This window comes from Quercus suber, unplaced genomic scaffold, assembly GCF_002906115.3.
Source record: "Quercus suber isolate HL8 unplaced genomic scaffold, Cork oak 2.0 scaffold_95, whole genome shotgun sequence".
NCBI lineage: Eukaryota > Viridiplantae > Streptophyta > Magnoliopsida > Fagales > Fagaceae > Quercus > Quercus suber.
In genome coordinates, this window is record NW_027069560.1 from 646547 (window position 1) to 672349 (window position 25803).

At 35.9% G+C, this 25803-nt stretch overlaps 1 protein-coding gene and 2 pseudogenes across 1 annotated transcript; 1 reads left to right on the plus strand and 2 right to left on the minus strand.

Moving 5' to 3' along the window:
• Window positions 1-9320: 9320 nt before the first annotated feature.
• LOC112002292 (7-deoxyloganetin glucosyltransferase-like) lies at window positions 9321-10709 on the minus strand (annotated as a pseudogene).
• A 171-nt stretch (window positions 10710-10880) lies between these two features.
• On the plus strand, window positions 10881-15673 carry LOC111988683 (inner membrane protein PPF-1, chloroplastic-like; annotated as a pseudogene).
• Window positions 15674-18341: 2668 nt separating this feature from the next.
• LOC112002293 (mitochondrial uncoupling protein 5) lies at window positions 18342-23620 on the minus strand. Its single transcript, XM_065774603.1, has 2 exons — window positions 23531-23620; window positions 18342-19232 (listed from the first exon to the last, which is right to left on the minus strand). The coding sequence occupies exons 1-2, from the start codon at window positions 23618-23620 to the stop codon at window positions 18414-18416; spliced, it is 909 nt and encodes a 302-aa protein (XP_065630675.1). The 3' UTR covers window positions 18342-18413.
• Between the last annotated feature and the right edge of the window lie 2183 nt (window positions 23621-25803).

Below are 25803 nucleotides of genomic sequence, written 5' to 3' on the forward strand. Positions count from 1 at the left end.
TCTCCATCTCTACTTATTATAACATAGGTTGATGTGATATATCAATCCACGTTAGCTACTTTGTTACAATTTTTTTAATTTGATCATTATTTTTTAAAAAAAAATAGTTAGATTTAACTTTTCCTATTTGTACTGGTCTTTTTTGGAAAAAAAAAAATGGTAATAATAAGATGAAACAGGTCCTTTTTATTTTAAGCATGTTATTTTATTTGAGAAAAGGTAAATCCTTGTGATTTTATTAAAACGCAAACTTAAGGAATTATATCAATGTCAACTAAAAACGAAATGTCTAGCGGAACAGATTCTATCCACACTAAAAGAGGACAAGATTTCTTTGCTCTCCTAGCTAAGACATGGGCAACCCCATTGCCCTTTCTTTTAACATGAGAAAAAAAACAGGTTTTTAGTAAACCCATTATAGACTTATACAATCTTTTATAATATGACCAAAACTTGATCGATTAGAACCTTCTCTTGATAAAGCTTTAAACACAATTTCTGAATCTCCTTCAACAACACATTGCTGAAAACCCAACTCTGCTGCCAGCAAAATTGCCCTTCTAGCTGCCATGGCTTCTATAGCTTCCACCCCTCCCAATGGCTTGCTCACCTTCTCAGCCAATGATGCCATCACCTCACCCCTTTCATTTCTGATCACAACACCAATACCCACTTCCTCTAACTTCAAAAATAATGTGTCGTCATAATTTATTTTGTAAGTATCCTTTGGTGGTGGTTGCCATTTCGAAGCTGCTGGTTTCTAGTGTGTAATACCAGCGGGTTGCTTGCTCTGAAACTCTGATAAGGACTTTAAGGCAACCTCAAGTAGATTGTCCACTAGTATGCTAGGCTCATTAAAGTGACATTTATTTCTTCTACACTAAATGAACCAAGCCATCACCGTGAATAACTCCACATTCCTTCCCTCTTGTCCAAGTCTGCATATCAAGTCCATCACTGTCAAGGGTTGATAGGGTAGTTTCCGTAGGCTGTTGAAATCAGGGCCCCATGCTGTGTGAATTTTTTCGCACTCCCATAAGGCATGGAATGCTGTCTCGTTTGCCTTGCCACATGAAGAGCATAAAGGTGAGTCCACAATTTTCCTCTTGTATAGATTCTCTACTATCAGAGATGCCTCAATGCAAGCTCGCCAGCAAAAGATTTGTATTTTCTTTGGAATGCTGAGCTTCCAAATGCCATTCCAAAAGCTTCTCTGTGCGGACTGATCTGAACCCGAAGTTGCTTCTCTAGTTTCCATTTTGCCGAGTAGTTGATACCCAGATTTCACCGTATAATTTCCATCACTACTTTGTGGCCATACTATACAATCCTCCATACTCGTCTTGCACAGAGGTATGGCCTTTATTCTTTGCACCAGAAAAGGAGAAATGAGCTGATCAATCATCTGTCCGTTCCACTCCCCTGTTTCAGCATCAATGAGGCTAGAGACCATGCTATCATTTAGGAATTCCTGACTTCTAACTGCTGCCTTCAGTGGGAAAACTCCAAGAATTCAATTATCATAAAAAATCCGGGTTTTTTTTTTTTCCACCTCCAATTCTCCATATCATCCATTTCTCTACCACGTGTCTTGCCTTGAGAATACTTTGCCAAGCATACGAACCCTTAGCCAAATTTGCATAAAAAATTGAACCTGATGGGAAACATTTGGCACTAAACACCTTATATAACAATGATGTTCTATCCATTACTAAACTCCATACCTGTTTCGCTAGCATTGCTTCATTGAATTTCACCAAATCTTTGAATCCCATTCCTCCAGCGGCCTTTGTCTTGCAAATAGTTTCCCAATTTTTCCAATGAATTTTTCTTTGACCTCCACGCTCACCTCACCAAAACTTTTGGATTTGCATCTTAATGTCTTTACAAAGACCCACCGGCAACTTGAAGCAACTTATGCTGAAAGTAGGGATAGCTTGGACTACTGCTTTTAGCAAAACCTCTCTTTCGGCTTGGGATAGAAGTTTTTCCTTCCATTCTTGTAGTTTGCTCCACACTCTCTCCTTTATGTAATTTAGGCTTGCCTTTTTTTTTTCCTCCCCACCACAGCTGGCAAACCAAGACATTTTTCATATTCCTTAATCTCCGACACTCCTAGAAAAGTAAGTATCTCTCGTTTTGTGTCTTTGGTGACAACTTTGCTAAAAAACAATGTGGTCTTGCCTCGGTTAATCTGTTGCCTTGATGCTTTTTCATACATCAATAGGGTATTTTGGATCACTTGTAACTCTTCCATTCTTGCTCGACAGAATAGCAAACTATCATCTGCAAAAAATAGGTGAGTTATTCAAGGTCCATTCTTACATAAAGAATATCCTCTTATGGAGGAATTTCTTGCTGCTTATTGAAGCAATCTATTCAGTCCTTTGGAGCACCAAAGAAAGAGATATGGGGAGAGAGGATCCCCTTGTCTGATTCCCCTTGTAGGATAGATATTCCCTTTTGGTTCTCCATTTACAAGAATAGAATAAGAGACTGTGTACGTTTTTAGACCCCTTAAAACACAAGTTGTTTAACCTAGTTATTTAGCCAAGTGATTACTTAGAAAAATTATTCAGATTTAGGTTAACACAAACAAATCATATCATGTAAACAATGTGGAAAAGTAAATAATACAACGATATGATAATCTAGGAAAACCAATCCAGTAAAAAACCTGGGGATGATTTAACCTAGCTATCCTCAAGGTAAAACAGATTCACTATGAAAAAATTAAATTTTTTACAATAAAACTTAAACCATTAACATCCTATTGCTACCTCACATAGAAAACTTACTACCACGACCACGTGACAGCTCCGAGTCCATAGACTACTTCTTTCCTTGATCCACAGCAACCACAAGTTCTCCTACTTGTGTTTTTATTTAAGCTCTTGAAACAGCAATTGAAGAGATCACCAAGCTCTTGACATCAATCTTGATCTTGATAACCCTAAGTGTATATGAAGGAAAACATCTCTAGATCTTACAGAAGATTCAAACACACAGCATGTCAACCACTTCTAAAACGTAGCTGGGTTTTTCCTTTTATACTTGAAACAAAACATAAAACCTTACACGTCATATGGGCTTGGCCTAAGTTGGAAATTTTACAGAAAAAATAATCTGCACGAGGTTTGATCGATTGAGTCTAACTTTTGATCGATTGAGCCTTGCAGATTTAGTCCAGTAAATTATGCAATCACTCGATTCAAATTTTACACATAAACACACTTTGAGTAGCCTAAATCTAGAATCTAAGTTTTGATCATGGTTTGCCAACACATTACATATTAAAGTTCTAATACATTTAGTTCCTAAAGTCTTAGAACCTAACAAACTGTGCTGACACATTCATAGATAATGGCTATACATGAGTCACAAAAAACCTATATTTCTCATAATTTCCGTCAAAAACCTCCATTCAACTTTATCACATGCATTGCTCATATCTAGCTTTAAGGTCATAAAGTAAGCCTTTTTTGATTTCTGAGTCTTCATCTGATGTAACAACTCAAAAGCCATTGAGATATTATCTGAAATAGCTTTATTTGACTGAAACGCACTTTGTGATTCAGAAATAATTAAAGGTAATACTTTTTAAGTCTATTTGCAACAACCTTAGAAATCAATTTGTAAATAATATTACAAAGAGCAATAGGATAAAAATCTAAAACTCTAGATGAGTTTTTAACTTTTGGAATAAGAGTTATAAAAGTACAATTTATAGTGGATGGGATGGAACTTGAATTAAGACAAGTGAGGACCGCTTGTGATACTTCCTCCCCAATAGTCGGCCAAAACTTTTGAAAGAAGAGTGGAGGAAGTCCATCTAGTCTGAGTGCTTTTAGAGGATCCATTTGCTTCAAAGCTTCATCAACCTCTTCCTTCACAAATTCTGCACTTAACATGTTGTTTAGCTCTGGTGTGACCATTGTAGGAGTTGCTGAAAGAACATGTTCAATATTTTCTAGGTTGGCCGAATGGAATAGCTCCTAGTAGTGGGTAATTAAAATTTGAGCAATATCTTCTTCATCCTTGCAAATCTCTCCTCTAGAATTTTGTAGCTCCTTAATCTGATTCCTCCTATACCTGTGTGATGCTTGGTTATTGAAAAAGCATGTATTTTGGTCCCCCTCATGCAGCCACAAAGTCCTTGACCTTTGTCTCCACATTTTTTCTTCTTTGATCAGTAAGCCATTTATCTCCCATTTCAATTAGCTCACCCTTCACATTGATCCACCATTTATTGCTAATTCTTCAGCTTTCCTTAGCTGCTCTTTTTTTTTTTTTTTTTTTTTTTTTTTTTTTTTAAATTAAAAAAAAAAACCGGTAATGTTTCCAAAACTCAACCGGCTCCATTGATTGAGTTTTGCTTGGCACTCCTGAATCTTTCCCTCCACTTGCTCCATCGGACCCCCTACCATAATTCTGCCCCAAGCCGATTCAACAATGTCTTTATACCCCCGATCCTCTAGCCACATTTGTTCAAGTCTCCACGGCTTTCTTCATTTCTTTTGAATACCTTTTGGCATGATTATCATAGGATTATGATCTGAAGACCCACACTCCAAATGAACAACCTTTGTAGCTAGAAAAAGCTCAATCCAATTTGTAGTGGCCATTGCTCTATCCAACCTGTCTCAAATTATATTATTCTCTCCATAGTTTTTGCACCAAGTATATTTACCCCTTACAAAACCCAAGTCTTTGAAACCACATTCATCCATCACATCTCTAAACGCTTCCATTTGTCTGACTAGCCTTGGCCTACTTCCCAATTTCTCATGTGCCTTGGCAATTTCATTGAAATCCCCCGCACACACCCATGGAATCGAATATTTTTTCTTCAATCTTCGTAACTTTTCCATGATTCATGGCGAAGGTTTGTGTCTGGCTCTGCCATAGAATCCCGTAAATCTCCACTTGTTTTCCTTTCCCTTATTCACAATAGCATCTATATGATTAAGGGAGTATGTGTCAACTTCAAAATTGCACTCTGCCTTCCAAAAAACAGCCACAACCCCTCCTTTGTTGACTCTTGACACTTCAATCATTCTGCCAAATTTATACCGAACCTTGAAAGTTTCTAGCCTAGCTTTATCGAGCTATGTTTCAGTGAGGAACACAACTGAGTGATCTTGTGTCAAGATCAAATCGCCAAGCTCTTGCTCTATTTATGGGTTCCCAGGCCCACGATAGTTCCAACATAGGATATTCATCTTCACTGGCAGGGTTGAACATCAGCCTCTACCAATAACATAGGATTTTTTTGATCATTATGTGAAACCAATTTCTTCTTCTTCGTTAACTCACGGTCATCAATGTCTGAACCAAACCACTTCAATGTTGCTGGTGATAATCATTCATGGGTTTCTGCCTTTTTTCCCGAGGAATTCTTATCCATGTTGGAGTGAGGATTGCGATACCCACTGTAGCATCTGAATTAGGGTTGTTTTGTGTAAGTGGCATGTGAGACTCAGCTGGCTTAGAGTTTTTGTTTGGGTAGAGCATGTGACGGGTTTGCTCACTTAACAAGTCACGTGATTCCCAGGAAGGTTGCTTATCTGCTACTTCTAGCGCCATCTCATTAATCCTACACTCCGAGCACTTTAGTGCTTCAACAGTTACGGTTTCTCCATAAAGAGTATCCTTTTTCAAATCAAATTTCCTTAACTCCTGATCAATCTTATTTATCTTCTCTGTGAAATACTCCCTTGATTCCGGCTTTAACCCCAATTGACTGCAGGTCTAGGCTAGCATCCGTTTCCTTATTAATTTCAGTAACACCCGTACTTAGTTTTTCCTTTAATGCAGGATTTTGTAATTGAAACTCCTTAATTCCGCCTCCTTGAGTCCCACCTTGCGCTGCCGCTACCATTGCTGTTGAGCCAGAGCTTTCTTGCTTCCTTCTCTCCACCTCAAGCTCCTTCTTTTTCGCGTCATAGTATCCTGGGACTACGATCATAGAGTTTTTGTGTGTGGGCAATGGAGCAGCATGTGACCATGGCCCATACTCTTGGTCTTTCGACTGTAACCATTTTTTGACCTCCAAATGGGATTGAAAGTTCTAATAATAGCCTTTGTGTTCAACACTCTTCTTGTGAGAAATTTTGCTGCGATAGTGCAGTTTGACAAATTTGTTTCCTCAAAAAATTGAAATTCGCCACCTTCCCTATCATTCAAAGACAAATTCTCCCAACATTGCGTAAGCATTTCCATTATCACCCAAAAGCGAAATTTCAACATAACTCAATGTTTCCCACAACCCCAGAAAAAATTCCTAACAAACCTACAAGCAATAGTGTTACTTGAGGGATTCAAAAAACCTTACACAAAGGTAAACAACTAATTCTATAGACTAAGATAGAGAGGAGCTGCTTTCATTAGTACCAAGAAACTCCCTTGAGGTTTGACTTAATTACTTGAAAATAGCTAATAATTGCATGTTATTTAATTTGTATATTTTGGGTAACAGTAATTGTTATAGTTGCATCTGTAGAAAAAATATGTTTTAAATGACTCAAAATTGGTTGAGTTGGCCCCAAGAGAAGCTTTAGTTTTACATCGGGTTGAACGACATGGTTTCTAACTAAGGAAAAGTATTGATGGCACACACTACTCTTATATTAATGGTGGATTTTACTAATTAAATTTAGTGTGGAATCCATTGTAAATGTAAAAGAAAAGAGCATCACATCAATGTGCTTTGAAAAAACTTAATTATTTTCCCTATCTTAGTGAAGGTTTTTTTTTTTTTTTTTTTTTTTTGGAGAGAGTTTCAACCTATAACATCCACTTCTGATGATAGTTTTTTTATCATCAAACTAAGCCACTAATTGTTTTTTGTGTAAGAGAAGATTGAACCCTAAATCACTTATTCAACTATTAGAAACTTTACTAGTTAAGCTAATTCACATAGAATCAAAGGCCATGTGATTGTTACTCATTAATGTTACCAACAAAACATCTCTTTCATAAGATATAATGAAATATTAGGCATTATGTGGAGGACATTCTTGTTCAGCATCGATTAGACTGGTTCGACCTTAAATGGGATTCCTTGGACTACAAAGACTCCAAATTCTTATTTATTAAAAAAAAAAAAAAATTGTTAGAAGGGCATATTTATTCATCTTTAATGTCTAGAAAAAAAAAATATTTTCCTAACTATATTTTTATTATGTGATATTGTTTTCTTTTAATGCTTACCACTTGCACTCTCTCAATGTAATTCACCATACACACTATTGTAATTTTTTTTTTTTTTTAATGAAACGTAAATAGAAAAAGAAACAACAATGACAATACTACAAACAAAAGGCAGGGAGGACTCATCCTCCGTCTGAAAGAACCCAACCTAATATTATATATATTTACAAACTTCTTGCTCTTACTACTAATACAAGTTGTGCGGAAAAAAAGGCTATGGGCAAAGTATATATGGGAAATTTCAAATAGACTATACATTATGTTTATGTGAATGACTATAAAAAATAACATCAAGACAAAACTTCCTAAAATTGATGATGCTAAAAAACTTTCTTGCCAACATAGAAGAACGTTTCAAAACTGCGGACAAATCCTTTGTAGGGACACTGATACGAAACTTACCGTCGTGAAATTTGATGGTAAGCATAAAATACAAAATCATGTCTTAAAATGAAACTTTGGCTGCTCAATTAAAGACTACAAAGATGAATGAAGTTTTTTCTTGTACAATTTTTCTTAAATTCCTTGCCTCCTCAATATGCGCCACTTCAATTTAATTACAATACTACTATAAAGGATAAGTAGAGTGTAAATCAATTGGCCAATATGCTTAATTAAGAATAGGTAAGGCTCAAGCTACTTAAGCAATATTAAAATGAAAAAAAAAAAAAAAAGGCTTAAAGCATGGATCACACAAGACAAATAAACCCAAGTACCTAACCTAACTGATCAAGCTTAAAAGAAGAAAAATGACAATAATAACTGATGAATATCACTTTGTAAAAATTTGAGACACTATAAGAAAGATTGCCCAAAATATAAGCAATGGTTCAAAAAATAAAAAGGTAAATCATTAATTAAAGGTTTTCTTTTTCTATATGTTTTGAATCAAACTAACTCAAATTTCTTCTAATACTTGGTGGCTTGGCTCTAGGGCTGCTAATCATGTTTCAAATATGATGCACAAATTCCTTTCAATTAAGACCATAAATAGAATTTAGCAAAAAACAAAAAAGACCATAAATACAAATGAGAACTTTTGGTTGATGGGAAATCAAGTCAAAGCACCCATTGTAACCATTGGGACCTACAAATTTTTTTTTTTCTAGATACAAATTATAATTTAGATTTTTTCAAATATTATATATTCTTTTAATTTCTAGAAATTTAGTTTCTTTGCCTAAACTTAAACTTAAACCTAAAAGGATAATTTACAATATTTGGGAATAAATTTTTCACATTACTGTACTAGGTCTGCATGGACAGCCAGCAAGCCAGTGAGAGTGCCGTAATATTGTCCTTGGTGGGCTGGCATGACACTTGAGCCCTGTTAATGCTCATCTCACCATGCAAGCGGTTCTCCTTCAGAGGCCCGTTTTGTCTTAGTCCTCTGATGTATGGTTATGGGTTGGACCAACCTTGTCATCCGGTCTTATCCACTCTTAAATCTTAGAAAAATTATCCTTTGGAATGGTACACATGTAAGGCTACGATGTCTGAGGCAACGTGTGTGCAAAATTACCATAATGCCCTTAGTCCTAATCTATGTGATGTTACAATTGATATGGAATCCGAATGACTCACATTAAAATTACGTTTCTTTTAATCAAGACATAAAGCATACAAATACCTATAAAAAACATACAAATGGGAAAAAAAAAATTATTGAAAATACAAAATTTTACACGCACATATGCTTGAATCACCTTGGAGTAAGTCAAGCTGCATACTCAAAAAGTTTCTATCTCAGTATCTCTCTCTCTCTCTCTCTCTTTCTCTCTCTCTTTTCTACGGTACAACGTAAATTTATATTAATTGTAGAGACATAAAAAGTGGGAAATGTTGATGTGCACAACATTTTTCACTTTTTGTGGGTTAATAATCTAAATTTATATTACAAATACATTGTAAACATATAAAGGTCGTTTATTTATATACACAACAGTACTTAATAGAACATTAATTTAACCAAATCACAAAATTAATTAGAATTTATTGCAACAAAATGGGAATAAATTTTGAATAAATTTTGAATAAATATTTAAAATGATTTTATTTATATTGGGAGTACAAGTGCATAGAAAAGTAGAAAGTCTTGCTTGTTTGGTTTAAACATTTCTAGCTAAAAGAACTAAAGCAATCAACTTATCCAAGTTTTGGTATGAAGAACCACCAGGCTTGGTGGAATCGTTTGCTTTTGTTTTCCACTCCATTACATTTTTCTTAAGTTCTTTACCTTTTTCACCATCAATTAACTCTCTCACTAACTTCTCCACTTCATCTCTTTGAACATTATTATCTGCCTCCATCGCAATGCCCCATTCAACACAACAATATCGACAATTCGTCTGTTGATCGCCAAAAAAGGGCCAAGAGATCATTGGAACTCCACAACACACACTCTCAAGTGTTGAATTCCACCCACTATGTGTTAAGAACCCCCAATTGATGGGTGCTTTAGGATTTTTTCTTGTAGGCACCAACTTGCTAACATGCCTCTATCTTTAGTTTCGGTAACAAATTCAGGAGGAATAATAGCTAAATCACCTTTAACAAGATCAGGCCTTATAATCCACAAGAAGTGTTTTTCACTATCTGCTAACCCCCAAGCAAACTCAATGAGTTGTTCAGGTGTCATGATAGTTATGCTACCATAATTTACATACACTACAGAGTTGGGTTCTTTTGAATTTAGCCATTCCACACACCTTGGTTCTTCTTTCCATAGATTGGAACCTATTGATTCCAAGTTATTGTCCTTAATTTGGTCCAAAAATGACACGCCAATGGTGTATAAACAAGGAAGCATGTTGGATAAAGCATCCAACACGTACTTTTCAAAGAGGTTGAATGTGTTCAAAATGACAGCTAAAGCTCTTAAAACTCTCTCAGTTTCACGGATGAAAAAGTTGAACATGATGTCATTCTCATCTGTTGTTCTAACAAAACTTGGAATATCCATAAGACGAATATTTTTCATACCTAGTTGAACTAGATGGCGAAAATGCATATAGTTCAAGAAGCCGCAAGCACTGGGTGTCCAGAAAAGCACAACACATGGAATTCCAAACTTGTCAGCAGGATCAAAAGTGAAGGACGTAACACCATCTGCGACAATACAGGTCACAGGCGGCACGTTCGAAGACAAAGTGTCGTTGAGTTTGTAAAGGAAATTGCAATATGGGACTAGGCAATTCTTTGAGGTGGAGTCGCAAAGCGAGGCAACGTCTTGGCTGACATCTGCGTCTGATGGTGGGAGGCCATCAGGAATGATTTCGAAGTGAAAGTCTGGCAATCCATCAGCCATCAACGGAGTTGGGGCCTCTGGACCTAAGCACGCGTTTGTGGTTGTACTCTGAGTGTACAAAAGTGACGTGAAAGCCTTTATGGTGGAGGAGTTTTGCTAGCTCGAGCATTGGAGTAATGTGAACTTGTAGTGGTTGCGGGACACAAACAACATGAGGTCTATTAGCTGTAGCTTCCGTTATGGAACCCATCTTTCTCTCTCTCCAAAATACCCACACAAAAACAGAATATATATATACATTGGACAGTTCGGAGATATCAAGCTCATTCCAGCCCTTTCTTTTTATAGACTTTCTTTCAAGCATAACAGAGCTTTTACTTATAGTATTTTTATCTTTTTCAAGGCAAACTACTGTTTGACAATGAACTCTGTTACGGGCAATTGTCCCTAATTTACAAATTATGTAGTAAAATGTTTCTATTTTGGAATTATTTAACAGAAAACCTTGTTTTTGAAACTCAATCTTAATAAAATCGAGTTATAAGTAGAACTTGACATTAGCAATACCAAGTTTTATGCATATTTTACCACTTGATTTTTTTTTTTTTTTAATTTAAGTAGAACTTGAAATTGCTATTGTCGAGTTCTACTTAAAAATATACATAGAACTCGATTTTGACGATATTAAGTTTTACACAAATCAAGTTTAAAAAATTAGGACAATTTGCTAAATAGTTTCAAAATAAGAGCATTTTACTACATAGTTTGTAAATTATGAACAAATTTTCATTTTTCTCTCAACTTTGACACTTACCTACCAAGCTAGGTGGCCGTACCATCTCAAAAAAAAAAAAAAAAAAAAAAAACAGGTGAGTCTTTCAAACAATATACAAATGCATATTTCAATTTAGATTAACAAAAAAAAAAAAAAAAAATTTGGTCCATAAATTTTGGATTAGGTTTAATTATAGTACTCAAGTTTGAAAAGGTGCTTTTATTTTTATTTTTTTTTAATAATAATAATAATAATTCCCCCTCCCCCCTTTCCCGACAAAAGTAGTAAGTACGGTTCATTCTGATAGTTTTGTTGTCTTTTTCTCTTTTAAGGAAAGAATACAACTTGAGACATCGAGGCTGTATAAGCAGGCCGGGGTTAATCCATTAGCAGGTATGTTTTTTAATTGGTCTCTTAACATTTGTTGAAAAAATTCTCGTATGAGCGGCTAAGTGATGAAACATTAATGGGTCCAAACTAATTGGCTTAAGCTTTTAGGTTAACAGGGGCCCTAACATGTTATATTAATAGGCCGTTTGGTTAGAGATTTCTAGCATTGTTTTTTAAGTGTTGTGGAAATTGTTTAAACACTAAAAACTGTTTAAACAACAGTACCAAACACCCCAGTCCTCCCTCAAAGAATTCCCAATCTTGTCTAATGACATGGAATCAAAAATTCATTCTTTTTATTTGTTCAGGTCCTCCAGGACAGTGTCTATATTTTTTATAGACGAATAGTCCCATTATCAATACCTTTTTATGTTAGGTTCTTAGTTCTATTTTGTCTCTCTTTTAACTTCAAAGCCTTACCAGTGTTATCTTTCCCTTCGCCTTATAGTGCTGATCTGCTGATGCATATTAACATCTTTATTTATTTTTGTGGAAAGGTTGTTTCCCAACTTTGGCTACTATTCCAGTCTGGATAGGGCTATATCAAGCTCTATCAAATGTGGCAATAAGGTAATTAAGAGGTTGCTATCCCATTATCTTTTGGGTGATGTTATTGAACTGAAACTTTTATGTCTTCACACAAGTTCATCGTTGCTAATTTTTGTTAATCATTTTATTTGAAGGAACTGTTGAAAGAAGGTTTCTTTTGGATTCCCTCTCTGGGTGGCCCAACTTCAATCGCTGCCCGACAAAGTGGATCTGGCATTTCTTGGCTTTTTTAGTTTGTGGTAATAATAATTTTTGTTGCCATGGCTTGTTAAGCTAAAAGTTGTCTTGCATCTTTATCTATGTTGAGCATTAGTTTTTCATGTAAAATTCTTTATTAACCTCCGTTGTCATGGAAGTTTTATGTTAGTTACTGATCATGGAAGTGTTAGGTCAATGTCTCAAATTGAAGCACATATCTGACACATTTAATGATGCAGAGATTATTAGTCAGTGGTCAGGATATGTTTGGTATTGTGGCTTGTTTCCTACACTGTCCCATCTTCCAAGTCATTGACTCATTGCTATCCTCTTCCTGACAAAATAATCTATACTAATTGCTGACAGGTGAATTGTTGCATATTGGGCTAGTTGGGTATTGGTGACTGGTGCAAATTCTAAGTTCATCTTTTTTGCCTTCCAAAGCAAGCACAATTTAGAGAATATATGTGGGTCTGAAGTCTGAACTCCTTACTTAATGGGCTCTTAGGGGGCCCAATCGTGGAATTTGTCTGGTCTTTTGGCAGATGATTTATATAATAATATTTGGTACAATGACTGGAGAAGCTTCTAATGGCCCATGGAGATGCCTTAAATGTCTGGGGAAATTGATGACCTTTCTTTCTTAAAAAAATTGGTCAATAGGAAATTTTTCTACTTTCTATGTGGAAAATATCTCCCTATGTCTTCTCCTTTGTAGTTTTGAAAGATTTTAAAATTTTTATATGATTTATAGTGAAAACCACCAAAAATTTGCAGCTAAAGAAGGGAGATAGGCAGTTTCTGAAGTTTGAAAAGCTAAGTTTACCTTAGTAGTTTGATTTGGGTATATGCATGTCTTGGTTGGTAAGCATGTCCTAGGAGCAGGATACTGATGAACTGTGTTCCACGTGAAGGATCTGCGGCATCAGATTTACACTTTTACAATAGCACGTAAGGCAAACCTACTTTAGTTCCTCAATTGTAGTTTATACATGTGTAGCACTTAATGGCAAATTTTCTTTCCTTTTTTATTTTTTAGGCAAAATTTTGCGTTTGATATGGGTTTTACCATGAATAATTTTTCATGCAGGATGACCAGCCACCTTTGGGCTGGTATGACACTGCAGCATACCTTGTTTTACCTGTCCTCTTTGTTGTTTCTCAATATGTCTCAATGGAGCTCATGAAGCCTCCCCAGGTAAATCATAATCCTCTTTACCATTTTTTTCTTCTTGCTTCTCATTTTTCTTTAAGCATTGTTAAGACTTGATTGTCTTTTATTGGCAGACTGATGATCCAACTCAAAAGAACACACTTCTTGTTTTCAAGTTTCTTCCATTCATGATTGGTTACTTCTCCTTGTCTGTGCCGTCAGGATTATCAATTTACTGGTTGGTTTCTCATTGCCAATTTTACTTATCCTTGCCTTTTTCCATCCACTTGCTTTAGTCAATAACTGGCTATTGTTGTTGAGGATCCATAGCCGACCCCAAAAATTTGGGACTATGGCTTGGTAGTCATGGTTTTAGTCAATAACTGGCGGGTGGGGTCAGTTGCCCATAGGAGTTTGATTAATAGTGAGGATTGTTGTATAGTATGCTCTGCGACGTGCAACTAATCTAAGTTAAGTTCTCCTATGTCATCAAAAAAAAAAATTGTCTATTTGACAGTTTTGATATGTGCAGAGTAGTTTATATGTCTAAGAATTTGAACTAGCACAAAACTTTGGGGTGGTTGTTCTATGACCTTATGATCTGCTGCATGTACTGATTCTGTGAAAAATTTGTGATTTTTTCAATTCTGATTATGCTTGCGTTAATACAGCATATACCTACTAATAAATAAATCTTCTTTAATTGTTATCTTGAGAATCTGCTAGTCAAAATGTCTGAATCTTCTTTTATATGAACTATTTTGTTAAAATCTTATTGCTCCATACAAACTAACATGTCAAGAACTGATTAATTGCATCAGATATTTTGAAATGCAAACTGAATCATATGGTTTTGTACTGATATACTCTCTCTTTTCCCCCTTCTAAAAATTTATGCTTGGTGGATCTCAAAAACTATATTTTTACAACAAACTCTTCTGTCCATTTGTTCATAGAATTGACCATGTGGTTTTTAGGTTCACAAACAATGTGCTCAGCACAGCCCAACGAGTATGGTTACACTAAATAAGTGGTGCAAAACCTGTTGTGAGTGAGAATGCTAGTGGAATCATTACAGCAGGACGTGCAAAATGATCAGCTTCTCAGACAGTACAGCCTGGCAAGAGGTCAGTTTTACATGAAAAAATGCATGCATCATCAGCTTCTAAGTAATTCTTAGATACTCCTATAACACGGAGAATAGTGCTCTCTCCTCTCACATTCATAGTGGGATCCACTCATTATATTTATCGGGGTGGTGGTGGACTAGTGGGTTGAAGACAGTAAAGGGGATAACTAATAATAAGCCAATAATTTAATATAGTTATACAAAATTAATTATTACTTATAACCTATGTTGCACGGACACGGACACGGACACGGACACGGACACGGAGATACGGCAATTTTTGAAAAATAAGGACACGACACGGCGGGGACACGGCGGTTAAATAATTAATTAAATTTTATATTTAGGCATATTTTTTAATATTTTTAGACATAAAATACGTTTATGTCTAGAATTTAAATTATGTAAAAATTACAAATAAATAAATTAACACCCAAATTAATACAATAATGTACATAAAATATTTATATTACAAACCGAAAATTTAAATAAACTACGTTTAAATACTAATAATAATACTAAAAATAATAGTCAAAATAATAATATAAATTATTTTCTCTTGGACGAATTGCATATTAATGACACCTTGGCATTGATATATGGTGCTCAAACGTTTAAATTTGAAGTTGAAACTTTCACGTGAGTTGGCAGTTGACACACAAAACAAAGAGGTAATATATAAAAAAGTATTATAAAAGTTTAAATGAATAGAAGAAGGCAGAAGGCAGTGGTTCTGCGAAGAAAAAGAAAACGAAAAAGAAGCAGAAGAAGAAGAAGAAGGAGAGAGGAGGAGCTCGCCGATCGGAAGGGACAGGGTACGCCGGCACAGCGTCGACGTCTATGGAGTTCTCCGATCGGCCCGATCTAGCTCCGGCGAGGGCAGCGGCAGCGGGCAGAGGTCAAAGAGAGGGTACGCCGGCACAGATTTTTTTTTTTTTCGTTGCTGGCGTGTCGGACGCGTTGGATCCGCGTCGGCGCCATGTCGAAGCCGCGTCGGCGCCGTGTCGGAGCCGTGTCGGAGAAGCGAAAAAAAAAAAAAAAAAAAAAAAAATCAAGAAATCAAACCATTTTTGATCTTCTTATTCATTATGATAATCCATCTTACATTGTATAAGATCTACAAAGGAAATTAGTCCCTCCATAGATGCTTGTAACCAACTAGATTAAATTTCCCTTGGCCGTGGACTTCCTGCAAATCCATTATCTGCCTCATGTATGATGAGCTTAGCATGTTCTTCATTTGGTCAAGCTGTTTTGCTGAATAAAGCAATCTATCACAGGGCTACACGATATTATGAATTGAAAAGGATTTATCTTAAAAAAAAAGATTAAGCAGTCTGTAACCTTGCTATAATCTGTCCACATAATTTATTATTACAATTATGTTAACCTGAAGCATTTTCATATTCACATGTTGCACAAACATAGTTCTTTACTATAAAATAGAAGAGAAAAATCAATAGCACAGTCACTTACAGCAGCTTCAACATTTGAAGGTGATTCGTGATTAGGACCAGAAAGCATGATATTATACTTAAAACTATACTTTCAACTGAAACAATAACAAAAAACGTTTGTAAATGAAGGTTATGGTAATATCAATCATTAAGCAGGGAAGCAATGATTTCTGGGAGAGAAGGGGGGGGGGGGGTGCCAATTGTTTGTTTTCAAGTCAAGCTCCGCATCCCTGTCTCTTTTAGGTTGGCATAACAAAGAAGGAATGATGCTGGCTGATTGGAACTTGGCATTTGGATGTTCTAGCTCATGGAGAAACATTGATGCCAAACCAAAGGGTATGGTGTCAAGAGTTCAGACCGTCAAATGAATTGTGGCCTGGTGGGAGGACTTGTGTTACGATGCAGCTGGCACAACTCATATACAAAGGCATTCATTACCGTGGGTGCTTCATCGGGGTATAACTCCTCAGTAAGCCTTTCTTCCTAACAAAAATATGTTTGTAAATGCAAGGTTATGGTAAATATACAGTCATAAAGCAGGGAAGCAATGATTTCTGGGGGTGAGATCTGTATAGAGCTTCTGCCCTCTGTTGAGCCCAGGGTTAAGCCATAAATCTCATAATCTAGTGTATACACAATAAAACTCATAATGACTACATGAGAAGAAACCATCATGTTAAATATCTTAGTTGACTGGTTTTCAGACATTGGACTTTCTCCAATATTCTATTAGTCACCTCTTTTTCTGGAAAATTTTCAAGGTTGGTATTATCGAGCTAAACCTAGAAATTTGAAGCAATATAGAACAACTCTTAACCAAAAAGACTAATGTAACAAAGGAAAAGAATAGATAAGAGCAAAAAAAGAAACCAAATGACATGAACGAGGAAAGAACCTTTTCTTAATGCTGTGTTTGTTTCAAGGAAAATCAAGGAAGCAAAATAAAATACTAAAAATCCCGATGTTCTCCTATTTGATTGATATAAACTTCTAGATCATGAAAATAAAGTCCTACATGGAGGATATACAAAAATGGCATCCGTGACAAATACTATAATTTCCTATAACCATAAAATATATCTTAATCACTTACATTCATAAAGAACAACAATCCCTTTCTTCTAATAAATTTTCTTATAAAAAATCATAAAGAACAACAAAAGAATTCTAACAAGAAAATATTTATGAGTGAAACAAAAGAAGTTATGCCATGGTCTTGTGCCTCCAACATTCAAGATGAAATTCAAGAGCATAAGCCTCGAAAACATTAAAACTGTGCAAATTATTTGATGATAGTTAAATTTTAGAGATGCACTTAACATGAGGAACTTAAATCAGTATGTTTTTCTCTAAGTATCAACATATGAAGTTAAATAAAACTGTATAGATTCAACTACTATGCATTGTAGATTTAGATTCTAAATGGCTTCATTCCTTAAGGTTCTGATATCAACTGTTATAAAAAAAAATAGTAAATCCAACAAACATCTGCAACTTCTTGTCAAGTACATAATAAATACAATTGAAGCTTATTACCTTGTAGATTTTAGTTGTTATAAGCTAGGTTGCACGGACACGCCATTTTTGGCATCGTGTCGGTGTCCGACACGTATCGGACACCGGAACGGCCACGACGCGCCAGATTCCGGTGTCCGGCGGTGTTCCTTTTTTTTTTTTTTTTTTTTTTGNCCCCACCCCCCCCCCCCCTTTTTTTTTTTGGTGGTGGAGATAACAGTATAGAACCCACCCCTAATTTATTGTACCAAATCTTGAAGATTCGAGTAATCCATCCAAATCAGTTTTATTCAATATAGTGGCATTAAGTATTGTATGCAATTTAGTTGAAACTGATAGTAAGATCACAACCAAATAGAATAAGAACCCACCCCCCCCCCCCCCCTTTTTTTTTTGGTGGTGGAGATAACAGTATAGAACCCACCCCTAATTTATTGTACCAAATCTTGAAGATTCGAGTAATCCATCCAAATCAGTTTTATTCAATATAGTGGCATTAAGTATTGTATGCAATTTAGTTGAGACTGATAGTAAGATCACAACCAAATAGAATAAGAACCCACCCCCCCCCCCTTTTTTTTTTTGGTGGTGGAGACAACAGTATGCAATTTAGCTGAATCATACTAACCATTTTCTTCTAAACTATATCACATTGCTCTCCCAACCCATTCAATAAAGCAATATTTATATCATAGGTCAGCACAAAGAATAAAAAAATTGGAAAAAAAATGTCAATTTGCTTTGTTCCTCAATTAGACTCTAAAAAGAATGTTTCAACTCTGCCATGATTACAAATCCTTGAATAGCTTCCGGACCTGTTCAAGTGTAACAAAGAGAACCACGGTGAATGGCCCTTGCCTTGAGATAGTAGGGATAAAACCCTTATACAAAGCCATAACCCCCTCTGTCCTCACAGTCTTCATGGCACAATCCAATGCACCAGAGTAAGGTGCCACTCCTCCTGCCTCCAACTTCATATTCATCACTCTCGTCTTGATCACATCGATTGGATTCGAAGCCACCGAGGCCACAAACCCGGCGGCAAAGCTCGCTGTCACGTGGGTCCCGATCCCATCACTCATCACACCCTTTTCCAATATCATCTCCTTCATCTGATCATAAGTTGCGAGCTGAGAAGCCGTCACAATCATCGCACGGTTTACCGTTAGCGCCGAACCGCGCCACAGGCTAGCAATCCCTTCTTGCTTTGACATTTGACTAATTGCATCAACCACACTCTTGTAGTTCCGGCGCTGCTCAATAGGGAGACGTCCATCGGCTTGCATGCGGACCATTGCCACGTCAGCCGGGTTCCCGACCGCCGTGCCAACACTGCCGGCAATAAGGCCAGCTACTATCTTTTTCATGATTGGTAATTTGGCAGTGTCTGAATCAGAATGATCAGACCATTTATGTTTTAGGATTTCGTAAAGGCCCATACGGGTGGTGGAGTAGAGGTGTTGGCGGAGGATGGTGGCGGAGACACCGGAGAAAAGGGCGGTAGCGCCTTCGGATTTGACTATTTGGGTCCCGATGGAAATAAGTCCAACACGAGGTGGTGGTTGGGTTCTTATACTATTTGGTTGTGATCTTACTATCAGTTTCAACTAAATTGCATACAATACTTAATGCCACTATATTGAATAAAACTGATTTGGATGGATTACTCGAATCTTCAAGATTTGGTACAATAAATTAGGGGTGTTCATTCCTATATTGCCGAATTAGCAGTGTCCCCTAAATGCAATAGTAATTTACTCTCCACTACTCACTATTAACGAAATTTTCTGAAAAAGTTCTACCAAATAGCTGAGAAGAGTTTGGTTCTTTTTCAGCTGCACTAACTTGTCATAGGTTAAGACTTCATTCTGATTTTTCCCTTCAATTGTCCCCAGAAGACAAAGAAAGACAAATATCTTGCAATCCTCTGTTTTACCCCTGGCCTGTTTCTGCAAATTCGACAAACTGTCTTGTAAATGAATAAATGGGACAAACTTTCCACACAACACAAGAAATCAATCAAATGGTCCATTCCACTGCGAGCTGAAGGAAATCTCACACGTATGTTCAAAGTTAATTGATATATTTGAAAAGGGGAGTGCCTAATAGGAGCTGGTTTACTTTCAGTCCGTTAATTTGGATAAAGCATGGACTCAAACTAGGATGTAATATTAATACCCAAGTGAGAAACATAATATCTACGCATTATTAGTCCACCTGCCTACAAAATGCTTTTCATTACTTTACCAGATACACTTATATTATTATGATTTTGTGTACCTCCCTTTGCAAAAGCGAAATGGGTCACTAACTGAAAACAAGCAAAGCAAAATCTATAATGCAGACAGGAAGAAAGAAAGAACAGTTATAAGAGATAGAAATGAGAAAGAAAGCTGTGTATATTAATACAAATATAGTGATATACTCTCTGCTTATTTACAAAATGATCTACACTTGGAACCGAGAGACTGTACAGATATTTATACTGCATACATATATAATTTGTGTAACGTATAGATTTAAGAAATGAAGGACCATAATTATATAATATTACATCCTCGCTTGCTAAAAGAATGAAAATTTGTTGGTCTTTTTCAATCCATATTCCTCACTTTCAAATTTCAAATGCTTCTAGCTTCCTAGAAATAAAAAGTTTCTAAAATTTTAATTACAACCGTTAAGAGCAACTACATCAATTGATGCAAAGTCTTGCAAAATAGAAAATGTTGCTCATTTTACATATTTTGAGCAAAAAAATGCCCACATCAATAGATGTAAAATAGTGCATTTATGCACAATTGCTATAGTAACCATGCATATATGCACGATTACTATAGCAATGCATATATGCATAGTTACTATAGCTGTGCATATTATTATTTTATATTTTTTTCTCTCACCCCTCTTCTTTCTCCATTTGACTTCTCTCCCTCTCCCTCTTTCTCTAAACCGAACAAAACTGATCGACCACCGACCACCCAATCCAGCAACCTACCACCACCACCACTCTCTAACTCTAACCCGTGACCCCCTTAGTTCTTCTCTCCGATTTCTCTAATCCCAAACCCACCATGGCAGAACTACCTAAAGCTCTTCCACTACATGCCACCACAAACCGCCGCCACAAGCCACCATCTGTCATCTGAGGCAGCTTCGTCTCTCTCTCTCACTCAATAGCCAACCCCAAGTTGAGCCTCCATGGCTGAACTTAAGCACTCTTCCCTCTATATCTAGATCTAAAACCCAAGGCCAAAGACCTCAAGCTCTCTCTCTCTAATCTCCAACTTAGGGCCAAGACTCTCTTCTCTCTCCATTTCTATTTTTATCTTCTTCTTTATATTTATTTTTTGTTTGATCCAAAATCTCCTCCGTTGGTTTGGTTATTTCTGGGTTTGAGGATTGAAAAATGGGAAATTTTTTTTTTTTTTTTTTAATTTGGATGTGGCTGTGGAGATTTGAAAAGAAGGGATTTTTGGGATTGGTTGTTTAGCTGTGGGTTTGATGTTGAGTTTGGGGCTTGTTTCAAAAAAAGGACATATGTATATGTGTGAGAGGATGGGGAGAGATGGGGTTGATGGAGGATTGGAGTTTCTGCACTTTGATTCAGGGTTTGCGTGTGAGAGGATTTCAAGAGAAGAGAGAAGTATGAAGGGTGAAGGAAATAATAAAAAATTGTAAAAGAATAAATATTTTATTGAATAAGTGTGTAGAATAGAAAAACTAATGTGAGTGTTTTGTAAAAATAGATGTGTAAAATAGAAAAAGTAGGTTTTTTTTTTTTTTTTTTACAAAATTTTTACATCAATTGATGTGGTTGCTCTAACCCAAAACTATATAGGGGTATTTGTAACAAATACCCTAAACTTCAACATTTTATAGTCACCCTAATACTTATTGCAAATTGATATGACATCAAAGATGTTTTCATTATTCTTAAACCATGTAGATGAAAATCATGGAGAAATAGAGAATAATGAACAAACTTTTTCATTTTTTTTATGTATAAAAACTCACATAATATCGGTGTACATGAAATTATGAATTATTAGATCTATCTTGGCCACACCCACCTTCCACATAATCAAATTCGTACCAAACTTCACAAACCATGGTGGCTGGTGGCATGTGTTGCTGCTTGCTGGCTACCATCAAGGTCAAACGTTCATAGGATGGTGGAAAGAGAAGTAATCAAGTTCTTGAGAGCATTCTCATCAAAGTGTTAAAAATGCTAAATGCTATTTTTTAGCATTTTTTACACCTCAAATCTTAAAAGCATACCTACAATAAAGATGCTAAATGCTAAATATTTTAGCATTTAGCTATAGTGAACTGTTAATTATAACAACTCATTGTAGCTGGACTGTAAACAAAAAAATATTTTTTTATTCTCACCAATTCTCTTTTTCTCACTTCTCTCTTCTCTTTCCTCTCTCACTTCTCTCTACTCTCTTCTCTCTCACATGCCTTTGTTTGTTCTTGGTGGTTCAGCGATTATGGTCCGGTAATTATGGTCCACCGATTGTGGTCCATCGTGGGTTATGGTCTGATGGTCATAGGTTGTGGGTCTGATGGTAATGGTTTTGATTTTGTGTTGTGGGTCATGGTCTGATGGTCGTGGGTCATGGTCTGATGGTCCGATGGTCGTGGGTCATGGTTTAATGGTCCAATGGTTGGCGATTACGGTCTGATGGTCATGGGTCGTGGGTTCGACAGTCCGATGGTCATGGTTTTAGTTCTTAGGTCACTGTGCGGTGTTTTTAATGGTCATGATTTTTTTTTCTATTATTGTTTACGGTTGCAGGTGGATCCTGTTGGTGGTTGGTGGCAGCAATGGTGGGTGGTTGTGGTATGTGTTAGGTTCTAAATATTTAAGATTAAAACATGTCTAGTCTAGATGTTTAGACACTGCTTAAATAAGGGTGTTTCAAGTTTTTGAAGTCCAACTGTTTGCAGAAAAGAAAAGTGAGGTTCTACCTTTCTCAACTTATAGAGAATTAGGCTCAACCGATCGAAAAATCGTAGGCTCAGTTTTTCTGCAGATTTTTTAAACAAGCCCAAGCCCGTGAAAATGTTTAGAGTTTCACTTAAACTTCTCCACATATAAAAAGGAAACCCTAGCCATGTTTTGGGAGAGCTGAAAAAGACTTGTGTGTTACTCTTTGTGAGATTTGAGAGGTTCTATACCTTCTAACTACACAAGATTCTACCGGAGCTTAAACTATAATCAAGGATTGGTAGAACTAATTGTTGCGTCAAGATCAACAAGAAAGAGTGATCTGAAACCTTTGAGTGGAGTCTCAAAGTCACGAGTAAGGGTGTGCTTGTGTTGCTGTAAATCCAAGAAGAGAAAGAGTCTATGGATTCGAAGCTTGCACGTGGTCATGTCAGTAAGTTACTACATGAGGTAGCATTAGATATAGGGTTAAATCTTTTGTAAAAACTTTAATTCTCTTATAGTGGATTTAGTTTACCTTAAAGATAGCTAGGTCAATTCCTCCCCAGGTTTTTACCTTGAAAAGGTTAATTTCATTGGTTTTCCTGGATATTCATATCGGTGTGTTATAAACTTTTCCACATCTTTGCATGATATGATTTATTTATGTTTAACCTAGATCTGAAAATTTATCTAAGTAATCACTTGATTAATAAATTAGGTTAGACAATCTATTAAAGGGGTCTAAACAAACTCTTAATTGGTATCAGAGCAGGTTAGCTCTTGTTTTTAGGTATCTTTACCTAGAGTTGATCTTTGACCCCTGTTGTCATGGAACACAGTCACTCTCTTATGATCCGCCACACTTTAATGAAAATAACTATGCTTATTAGAAGGTTAGGATGAAAGCCTTCTTGAAATCCATTGATGAGAGAGTGTGGCTCTCTATTAAGAATGGTGGGAAAGACCAACCACTGCTATTGGTGAATGGACTACTGTCCAAAAGGAAGCAGCAAGCTTTAACAGTAAGGCTATGAATGCAATATTCAATGCTGTTTCCATGGAAGAGTTTAAGAGAATCTCAAATATGGAGATTGCTTACGCTACATGGAACATCTTGCAAACAGTGCATGAAGGCACTAAGGTAGTAAAGATCAATAAACTTTAGCAGTTAACATTTAGATTTGAAAGTATTAGAATGTCAGATGATGAGCCTTTTGATGACTTCTATGCTAAATTGAATGATATTGTTAATTCTACTTTTAATCTGGGTGAAGTTTATGATCAATCTAAAATTGTTAGGAAAATTCTTAGATCTTTGACTGAGGAACTTAGACCCAAAGTGACTGCCATAATTGAAAGTAAAGATGTTGATTGTATCCCTGTAGATGAACTTGTAAGATCTCTTCAATCCTATGAATCTGACTTACCAAAGACTAATAAATCCAAATCTATGGCTTTAAAAACTGTTGATGATGTTGAAGATTGTGGATTTGATGATGAACTCTCATCTACTGAGATTGCTTATCTTGCCGAGAACTTTAGAAATTTTCTGAGAAATAATATTAGAAGGGCAAGAAATAGAAACATTGTTGATTCTAGGAATGTTAAGAATAATGACACTGCTAAAAACAATAATGCTGAAAAATCAAAAGAAAGAGTAGGTCAATCTTCAAATAATTCTTTAGGACAATAGTGTTATGGTTGTCAGGGTTATGGTCATATGAAATTTGAGTGTCCAACTTTCTTGAAGTCAAAAGGTAAGGCTATGGCTGTTACTTTGAGTGATGACGAAGTTTCTGATCATGAGTCTGAAAGTGATCAAGAAGGAAATTTCATAGCTTTCACTGCTACTGCAGTAGTAAGTGAAATTGAGACTGTTGATGAGAACCCTTCTGATGGAGAACTCTCTGAGAATGCAGATTTGTAGGAAGCTTGTAACAAGCTTTGCAAGATAGCAGCTAAAGATGCTATGAGTGTTGAAATAGGTCTGAAAAAAATAAACACTCTTGAACTAGAAAATAAGAATTTGCTACTAAGGTTGTTTGATACTAATGAACTCTTGAACTTTGTTAAGATTGAGAACATGTCATTGCTTGAAAAAGTTAAAAGTTTAGAATTAGAATTATCAATTGCTAGAAAACAAATAGATAGAACTTTTACCTCTAAACTAGATGAAATTTTGCATGTTCAAAAGTCTATTTCTAATAAGACTGGTCTAGGGTTTGTTGAGAATGGATCTATAACCATAATGAATCCTCCTAAGTTTGTACCTACTACATCATCTTCTGTTGTTCGTCAAACTCTTTCTGATGTTAAGTTTCAAAAAGTAGTATCTCCTGCTTCAAAAGAACTAAAGTAGATCTAAGTGGGTCTGAATCTAAAAAGTCAAATCAATCTGGAAGCAAGAAATACCACAAACCTCAGTGGTTTTGTCACTTTTGTGGTAGAGCTAGGCATACTAGACCAAATTTCTTTAAGCTGCAAGCCTTAAAACAATCTCACAAACAGAAAGTGCATGTGCCAAAAGCACAAGATCCTGTTGCACTTATTCATGAGTTGGTAAAGGTTCTTAACCTTTATACCAATGCTGGAGCTTAAATTAAGAAAAATCCCAACTCCAAGTTTGCATCTAAAAGAGTTTGGATGCAAAAGACTCAATCTCAGTAAGTCTGTCTATCATGGTCCTTGTGTTAATTCTTTCTATCTTTTGTGACCAAAACTGTTTTTCTTTAGGATTGCATTTGCATAACATACATACATTGCATTCTAGGTTTGTTTTGATTTATGTTTTTCAGTTTAAAAAAATAAATAAATAAATAAATGTTTTGTATTACACATCTTCAAGTGTGTAATTGAGGTTGGCTTGAAATTTACATTTCATGACTATGTACCTTGTTTAGCTTTGATAAGCTTTATTTTTCCACACTTTGCTAGATTGAGCTATGTAGTTCTTATATTGTGAGTTGTTTATGGATTTTAATCACATGCTCTTGATTTTGAAGTCACATTCTTTTAATTGTAAGAACTAAAAAATCCTAGGAGAAAGGCATAAATAACCATCTCACCACTGTTACTCGCCAATCATGAACACCTATGTGCAAATCATAAAAGCCGTGCTCAGTAAGGTGTAACACTTGCACAGCAAAATTCTAAAGGTGTTATTGTATAATAGTTAAAAGAAGCAAAATAAAAACAAAACAAAACAAAACAAAAAGAAAAATATGCTTCAAAAAAAAAAAATT

What these genes read in the sequence shown, in the direction of transcription:
- LOC112002293 (XM_065774603.1), bottom strand. Translation starts at nt 23,620, where the DNA reads ATGGAAACAGCATTGAATATTGCATTCATAGCCTTACTGTTAAAGCTT. An exon ending in TCCATTCACCAATAGCAGTG is followed by an intron (nt 19,233 to 23,530) that starts GTTGGTCTTTCC and finishes TATGCAATTTAG; the next exon opens with TTGAAACTGATAGTAAGATC.